Source organism: Bufo bufo, chromosome 2 (genome assembly GCF_905171765.1).
Source record: "Bufo bufo chromosome 2, aBufBuf1.1, whole genome shotgun sequence".
Taxonomy (NCBI): Eukaryota; Metazoa; Chordata; class Amphibia; order Anura; family Bufonidae; genus Bufo; species Bufo bufo.
The window spans coordinates 128,402,495-128,411,754 of NC_053390.1; the positions used below are offsets into that span (position 1 = coordinate 128,402,495).

The window sequence follows — 9,260 nt, forward strand, 5'->3', positions numbered from 1 at the left end:
GCTCTGTGATAAAGGGAACCTGTCATCAACTTTATGCTGCCCATACTAACGGCAGTATGAAGTAGAGACAGGTGAGTTGATTTCAGCGGTCTGTCATTTATAAGTTAAAAGTAAGTGGTTGCCGAGAACCAACCTCACAATCATTGCAAACTGGGCCTGGAAAAGAGTCACGGCCACCTGAGAAGAGTCATGGTTACTCATAAATTCCTGCTCTCCCTACCCATCTGCTGATGATTGACAGGCTTCTACCTAGTTTTCTCCCTCTCTGTCTAGGAGAGAACTGCCAATCATCAGCAGATGGACGGGAGAGCAGGAGATTATGAATAACCATGACTCCTCTCAGGTAGATTTGACTCTTTTCAAGGCCTGGGCTGCAATGATTATGACAATGGTTCTCAGCAACCACTTACTTTTAGCTCATGAGTGACACACCGCTGAAATCAGCATTTATGTCACAAATTTATGCTGCCCTTAGTGAGGTCAGCAAAAAGTTGATGACAAGTTCCCTTTAAGCACTTTACTCTCATGAAACTATGTAGCTGGGTAGGAGGCCACATGCTATACTTGCGCCGGGGCCTTTGAAGTCTATGAGGGTGAGCCCTCTGGATCATTTCTTCTGGTGGGCTCAATGAACCAGGATGGTAGAATTTTATCATATCTACTGTACATGTCATAAGCATGATTAGAAAATGTGATTAATAATAAATGGCCCAGACACTCAAGAAACTAGGTGGCCAACTAGGAGGCCACATGTTATACTTGCGCCAGGGGCCTTTGAAGTCTATGAGGGTGAGCCCTCTGGATCATTTCTTCTGGTGGGCTCAATGAACCAGGATAGTAGAATTTTATCTTATCTACTGTACATGTCATAAGCATGATTAGAAATTGTTATTAATAATAAATGGTCCATGCAGTCCGTATTACAGGACTAGCACATCAGAGCTTGATCTTCACTTGTAAGGGAGAAGGAAGCGTGACCTGCGTGCTTATTCCTCTGCTCTTTATTAGAAGGTACTTAGGGACATAAACCAGCTGCTATATATACTGTAAGAAACTATGTAGCTGGCCAAGTAGGAGGCCACATGTTATACTTGCCCCGTGGCCCTTTGAAGTCTATGAGGGTGGGCCCTCTGGATCATTACTTCTGGTGGGCTCAATGAACCAGGGTAGTAGAATTTTATCTTATCTACTGTACATGTCATAAGCATGATTAGAAAACGTGATTAATAATAAATGGCCCAGACACTCAAGAAACTAGGTGGCCAACTAGGAGGCCACATGTTATACTTGCCCCGGGGCCCTTTGAAGTCTATGAGGGTGAGCCCTCTGGATCATTTCTTCTGGTGGGCTCAATGAACCAGGATAGTAGAATTTTATCTTATCTATTGTACATGTTATAAGCATGATTAGAAATCGTTATTAATAATAAATGGTCCATGCAGTCCGTATTACACGACTAGCACATCAGAGCTTGATCTTCACTTGTAAGGGAGAAGGAAGCGTGACCTGCGTGCTTATTCCTCTGCTCTTTATTAGAAGGTACTTAGGGACATAAACCAGGTGCTAGATATACTGTAAGATGTTTGAGCACAAACGTTATTTGGAAGAAGCTTGTGATATTTTTGCTGACATTACATTTACCAATCTATAGAAAAAAAAGACATGGATGGAACATCCACACCATGCATTTATCTTGGTGAGTGGGACTATGCATTTTAATCAAAATGTATACTAAGTGCCTCAATGGAGAGGGTTATAAATTATGCTGAGATGCAATAGATCAATGCAAGGCATGTAGATGTGCGATCCATGGCTTTTTATCTACATATTTGCTGACAATATAGCTATTGGATTCTATAGTATGTCCCATTTAGCCAGTTTCATCAGATACACTCTTAGTTTGCTCTAGATTTCACCTCTACATTCACACAGTGAGGTATTGCTTTTCATGCTTGTTACCTAATGACAAAAGCTATGTTAGTGTAGATTTGGAACGTTTAGGTAGTGAAAGATATGTGCAGTATATAGCAGTGGTAAGTGATACTCTAGTGGACTTATAAAAAAATAAATATATATATATATATATATATATACATATATATGATATATCATCCTCATCTAAGGCTTCATCTGTCTAATATGGGTAGGAAAGTGTTAGGAAATGTGTTGCACAGCATTTATGCTGTTTTTCTCCAACCACCAAGATGGCATCAACCCTATTGAAGATACCTCTCTTTAAAAGTTTATGCCCCTTTGATGTTTGATGTAGACACCTCACTCTCTATAGCTTCGAGGGTTTTCTGAGACTGGAAAACAAATGGTTACAGGTGGGAAACTTACAGAAAAAAAATTCTCCCACCACTTTAGTGCTGCTGTTCCAGTGTACCTCACTGGTATTTGTTTAAAGAGGTTGTGCAGCCTCAGTATATTAATGACCTATCCTCAGGATAGGTCATCAATATCAGATCTGCTGGGATCTGGCAGCTTTTTGAAGAGGCCGATGTGCTCATGTGGGCATTGCACACCCTCCAGCTTGTAGCAGTTGTGCAGTATAATTACAACTGCTCGTCCAACTGCACTTGAAACAGTGCAATGCACCGCAACTACCAGTTAGATGGCTTGCAGTTAAATAGTAAAGAGGATGCCGTGCTCTCAAGAGTGCTGTGGCCTGTTCAAACAGCTGGTGGACCTCCACAGATCTGATATTGATGATCTAGCTCTGTAGAACCCTTTGCTGAGAAGAAGAAGATGATGTGTTTGTATAGCCATGTGACCACTACAGTCGATCACTCATTGGTCGGCTGTACACTGCTAAGGTCAGTGATTGGTTGCAGTAGTCACATGGATAGACAGATACATCATCACTGCAGCAAAGTAAACAAAGACCGGATTGGCACTAGATTGGCAGTGGATTTATCAAGCTATTTTGTTATTTTATGGTATTTCCCCCTTTGTCCAATTTTTTTCTGATTTTGGAAAACCCTTTTAAGATGGTTATATTGCCCACAAGGTTATAAAGGCTGCGAACCTCTTTACTACTTAGCTGAAATAAGGACGCTACGTGGAAGGGTTTTAAATCAAGTCCAGTTGATTCTGACGTACCACTATTTAAAGGGGTTGTCAGGGAAAATAAAAAATCTCAGACAAGCCTTGCCATTGCCTAAAATAAAAAAAAATCATGTAACCCAGGGCCATTCTCTGTAGCACTTCTCCGGGTCTCCTCCTGCTGCTTTTTACAGATGGTTCAGTGCCAAGAGCAGCAAATGGCTATAGCGGTGACGTTCCGTACAGCTGCACGTCACTGTGCTTGTCACCAACACTGTGATGTGCAGGTGTATGGAATGTCACCGCTATAGCCAATCACTGTACTCAACATTATACCACTGAGGACAGTGATTGGCTGCAGCGGTCAAGTGTCATACGCTGCCATTATCCCACTGCAACTTGCAGAGAAGCAGTGATAGCAGGACTGGACCACTGCTACAGAAAGGGGTAAGTACAAGATGATTTTTTAAAACAATTGTAGGGGTTATCCAAGATTTTTAATTATCTTAGACAATCTATTTAACACATAGACAGTAGTTTTCAGCATAGCAAGTACTAAAGTATGATGCAAAAGACAATAAAGCACAACCTTGTCTGAAGTAAACTGGACTAAGAACGGAGAAACATAAAAGGGGTTTTCCAGGTTTTTTATAAGGATGACTTAACCTCAGTATGTGATCGATGGAGGTCTGACTCCTTGGACCCCTGCTGATCAGGGGCAGACTGGGAACTTAAAGTGGCCCTGGAAAAAATGTTAAAAGTGGCCCTGTTTTGTAGTCGGGTCCAAACTGATGGAAGGCAGGGCTAGCAATACCATATTGTGGCATATTATACCACCCCAACAGAGTCAAATACCACAGTCCATCACAAAATACTGCCAGCAGCACAAAATACATCCCCCAAAACTTCCACTGGCCAACCGATAAGAGGGCCCAGAACGCCCCGTGGGCATCAGCCCACCGGGAAATTTCCCTGTAAGGTCTATGGCCAATCCGCATCTGCTGCCGATCAGCTGTTTGAAGATGCTGTGATGCTCCTGTGGGAGTTGCGGTCTTCTTGCAGCTTACCAAACACAGTACCATCCAATATATAGCGGCTGTACTTGGTATCGGAGCTCAGCCACATTCACTTAAATAAGACGGAGGTGAATGTAGGCCATGCGACTGATGAACATGATGTTACTGGCCCAAGAAGAGGCCGCGGCACTCATCAGAGCACATGGCTTCTTCATACCACCGGGAGTCAGACCCCTACTGATCAGATACTAATGATCTATCCTGATGATAGATCATCAGTATAAAACACTCGGACTACCCCTTTAATATATATTATACCCTACATACAAATGATTATGTGGAGCAGTGGTTTCCATCCTGGAGCTTTCTACTTATTTTAAACCTACAGATCCCAACCTGTGGTTGTCAGAGCATTCTGGGACCTGTAGTTTGACAACAGCTGGAAAGTTATAAGCTGAATACTCATTATCGGGAATATATACCCTATAAAAACCTTCATTTCTCTCCAGTGCTGCATGTGGCCATTACTGACTGATACATACAGTATGCCGTCATCTCATAAGTTGAAGGCAGTGGTTGTAAGAACTGCAAATGACAAATACCAGCTTTAAATTGAAAACGGCTACAGACCATTTGGCTTCTTATTTAAGACTAGATAACATTTGGAAGCATTTGAAGGTAAGGCTACTGTGGGCACCAACCACACTTAAAAAATTCCATTAGTTTCCACTCATCGGGAAAACAGAAAATCTTGACTTCTTCCTGAATGTAAATGTTAAAGCGCACTAAGCCTGGGAGACTAAGTAATTTGGCAAATAACACATTTTAAGGAAGGACGACATTCAATTTTACAGCTCGTTGGCCTGGCTACTGGCATTCCAATGTACTTAAAAATCAGATATCATAATTCGAAAGTTTTTAGTCATCAACTTTGAGTTAGGAAAATTGGACACTTTTTTTTAAGAGAAGAAAATTCTTACTAGAGAGAAAAATAAAATCATCTATTTTCCCATTCGGATCTTATTATGCAGGTTTTCAGAAATGACCACATTAAACTGATTGATCTTCTCTCAGAGAAAGAAGAAGGATAGACATGTTAATGCTTTGGTAAATGTTACATTAGAGATTATTACATTACCTTTAAAATTATAAATCTACAATGGATAAAAAAAAAAAGGATGAAAAAGTAGATTTTCCTTCAAATGAATATTTAATTGACGAGTGGGTTTCACAGCAAGTGAATAATATCCACTCTCTAGCCTTCAATAGTTCATTTTAGACAGAGCAGGGAATTGAAGCTACCCAGAGAAGTCAATCTGTAAAACAAATGAATTTGTCTAGACCTTAATGGGGTACATTTTGCTTAAAGGATTAAGATATGAGTGTTAGCCACCATGACAGATTGTATAATCTCACGTGTTTCTCGCCACTGTGTCTAATGTTATTGAATTTTAAGAACGGCCCATGCTGGTGAATTATTAAATAGCTAATACAATATTCAGTTTGATGACTGATCCATTGGTTTCATTTGAAAGCAGAAATAATTTAAAGACGTGATCCAGAGCAGAATCAGGAATCCCACAGCCCTGGACTAAAGAGGGGACAGTCTGAGGACTGGTGATGGTTCCTAGACTGCATGAAGACTTTAGAATAAAAGAACCCGACAAACCACCAGGCCGGCTTGCATGAGTAACAATCGTTTCTATGTTAATGAAGCTCATTTTTCCTCTTCCAATCTATGAAGTCGCCTTTGTATTTATAATGTGTAGCATCATTAAAATAACATCTGTCTGAATAGGCTGAGATGGAACTAGCGTCTGCCACAGCGTAACGCTAAAAGAATACATATTATCAAGTAAAGAAAGCACAACAATAACACCACGCGTTTCACTTTCTAGAAGGTCGGTTGCTGGTTTGGATGGCATCTTTCTACTTAATGGATGAAAACTCTTCAGGATAGTTTATAGAGATGACATGAATGGCTTCCTAATCAGCAGACGGAGGTTCAGTAGAGTCTTAGGTATGGAACACATCTGCTGGTCCTATGATATTAATAGGAATTTAAGTCCTGAAAACATCAGATGGACGGTCTGATGCTGGAGTGTTCATGTTCTATAACCACCTGAGAAGATTACAGTCTAACTGTCACTGTCTGTCTGTCTCATATGCATCCATCCATCATATATCTATCTATTTATTCATCATATATCTGTTCTATCTATCTCATATCTATCTATCTATCTATCTATCTATCTATCCATCCATCATATATCTATCTATCTATCTATCTATCTATCTATCTATCCATCATATATCTATCTATCTAATATCAATCTATCTATCTATCTATCTATCTATCTATCTATCTATCTATCTATCTATCTATCTATCTATCTATCTATCTTCATATCTTCATATCTATCTATCTATCTATCTTCATATCTATCTATCTATCTATCTATCTATCTATCTATCTATCTATCTATCTATCGCTATCTATCTATCTATCTATCTATCTATCGCTATCTATCTATCTATCTATCTATCTATCTATCTATATCTCTCCATATCTATCTATCTATATCTCTCCATATCTATCTATCTATATCTCTCCATATCTATCCATCTATCTATCTATCTATCTATCTATCTATCTATCTATCGCTATTTATCTATCAGAGGTAAAGCAGTCTGAGATAAACTTATTTTTATTGGCCTATGACAATGAGCAGTAAGTCTGCAGTAAGACCTCTCTTGCCCTCATCAACCAACCTACAGGACTACAGGGAATGGCAGGAGGTCACTCTTGGGTAGTCTAAAGGGTGTGTGTGTGGGGTGGGGGGGGGGGGCGGGGGAATAAACTTCCTCTCATTTCTGGACCTAAGTGCTGGGACAATCAATACTAAGAAACACACCGGAAAATATGTCTCTTAAGAGAGAAATTATTTGCTCAGCTCAAGTGCTTATTAAAGCTATTCTGGATGGCTTTTGACTTCTTGTTCTAATCTATAATCTAATGACGGCAGTGCTGGCTTTACTGATTGCATTCTTGTTTCCTTACGAGATAAATCTATAGGCTGCACTGTGGCCAAGTAAACAATATGCATCCAGGCTTCCTGTGCAATCCCCCCTCATTTAATGGTGTTTTTGCTGCAGATTGATACAGATGTTCTAAATCACAACTCTTCATGGGAACAGAGGTTGACAACCTAGCAAGATGAAGCAGCGGTACTGAGGGAGAAGGGATTTATTTCACGGAAGCGGTCACTCCCTATGTGATATTTATATTAATTTGGGAGATCAGATCAGTGCCTGTTCACACAATTTAAAGCCCCAAAGGCTTCATTATATTTCAGGCAGAGAAAACGAACTACACACTCTGGTAGGCACTAATCGCATCCACTCCTTTCATCCTTAGACCTACTCCTACAAGCCATGACAAAGTGTCTGTGTATGAGAAGACCTTTCTCCCTCTACTAGGAGAAGTTCGGAGGCTATTCCACTCACATGCTGAGCAGGGCTATAGCTGCAGATCTTTAGTACAGGTGCTGAGAGCCTGGCAGCCCAGAAGCCATGGGTGCAGGCTGGGGTGAAAAGTCCAAGCAGTGCTTAGGGCAGGAGAAGGGTAGGTGCCTCACAGGGAACAGGTGCAGCTGGATTTAGAGCTCAGGGGCTGAGCAGGTGGTAGAGAACAACCATGAAAAAGGAAATGTAGTCAGGGTGGAAATATTCAGTAGAACTTAAGGGACAGATTAAAGGCACCTGTACTGCCTGGAAGACACCAATGTACAGTATATAGATACCTAAGCTCAAGGTGGTGCAGAATTGCCCATAAGGGGTGCATGTTGAGGTACACTTGTTTTTGCTAAAAAAATTAAAGTTGGTATTTTCATATCACTCCTATGCAGAAAGGCAAATATGTTATGTGCTAACATAACTTCCATCCTCATGAGACTCTTCCCATGGAACTGGTATAGGATTACTCCACAGCACATGAGTTATGAACACCTGACACCAGTTACAGGTCACAAAATAACTTGGGACTGTTCTATAGTCCTCATTTCCAAGCATGGCAGCATCTCACATCAGCAGAAGGAAGCACAAGGACTGCTCTCTCAATCCTGCTAACCACTGAGAGGGATTACAATTAAGCTCTCTCCCCGTCATCTCATTAGACACCAGATCCTGCAGATGGCACCAAGGATAATCCACATGGGGATGGAGCACCACGTCAATGCCCAATTCCCTACCTTACCCCCCTCCATTCCCAGTGGAGCACTTTACACCTTCTGGTCTCTAAGATGTATGTGTCTCCAAGAGAGTTGACATGCAGTAAAGAAAAGTGCAGCATCACTTACCTTTCACCAGGAGTGGTACCCATAAGCTGACACTCAGTAGGAGGCTTGTGACCTCCTTAAAGATCATGTTTCTGGGTCACTAGAAAGCTATAGATCCCTCCAAGGAAGCCCCTGTACGACGAGGAGAGCGTGCAGCTGCTTCTTCTAGCAGTATTCCTCTCCTCCACCTTCACTGGCTGATGGGGGAAGTAGTCGCCAGTGCTCGTGAGGTGCGATTGTGCGCAATCCTGCGCGATGATGTGAGATTTATATCCCAGTCCGTGTGGTGAGAGGGCTGTGTGTACAAACACTGGCAGCGTGCCTCCCAGCCTGTGTCAGACAAGTAGCTCCTTCTGCTGGAAGAAAGAATGAAGAGAAGAGACTGGGAAAGAGAGAATGGAAAGAAGGGAATGTGGCTGCACCGCCCAGACACCTGCTCCTCCTGCTGACTTACTTCATCCTCCTCACTTGTCTTCAAGGCTCTCCAGCAGCATGCAGCAGGAGGGAGCTGCAGACTGTGCTGCAGAGCATCCACACATCAGGCAGGAAGATTTACATGCACGGTACATAGCTTATCCCAGTGGCATCAGACTGGTGGAGCTGGGCTGCTTCTGATACAGGCAGAGAGGCTGAGGCTGGAGGAGGGGGAGAAGAAGTCCTACAACTGAACCCTTGCTTTAGTGCGCTCTAAGGGCTAGATAAGATATGGAAGGAATAGGGATGGCTACATGAAGATGCTGTGTAGGGTGATGCTTACTTGGCAGCTGCCTGGTTGCTCCTACAGTCCTGTAGTGCTGCAGCTTTGGATTAGATTTCTGGAGAAGAGTGGTTCATTCAGGGAGGTGTGAAGGTTTCTGGATTC

The 9,260-nt window shown here is 41.9% G+C and overlaps 1 protein-coding gene across 2 annotated transcripts in view; it reads right to left on the reverse strand.

The window, feature by feature from the left end:
- The window catches only part of EDIL3 (EGF like repeats and discoidin domains 3), a 905,544-nt gene extending 896,808 nt beyond the window's left edge, over window positions 1-8,736 (reverse strand). For both annotated transcript variants that reach the window (XM_040421516.1, XM_040421515.1), the window contains exon 1: window positions 8,420-8,736. In XM_040421516.1, coding sequence (XP_040277450.1) covers window positions 8,420-8,486 — 67 coding nt within the window. In that variant the 5' untranslated portion in view covers window positions 8,487-8,736. The remainder of the gene's footprint in view (window positions 1-8,419) is intronic.
- Between the last annotated feature and the right edge of the window lie 524 nt (window positions 8,737-9,260).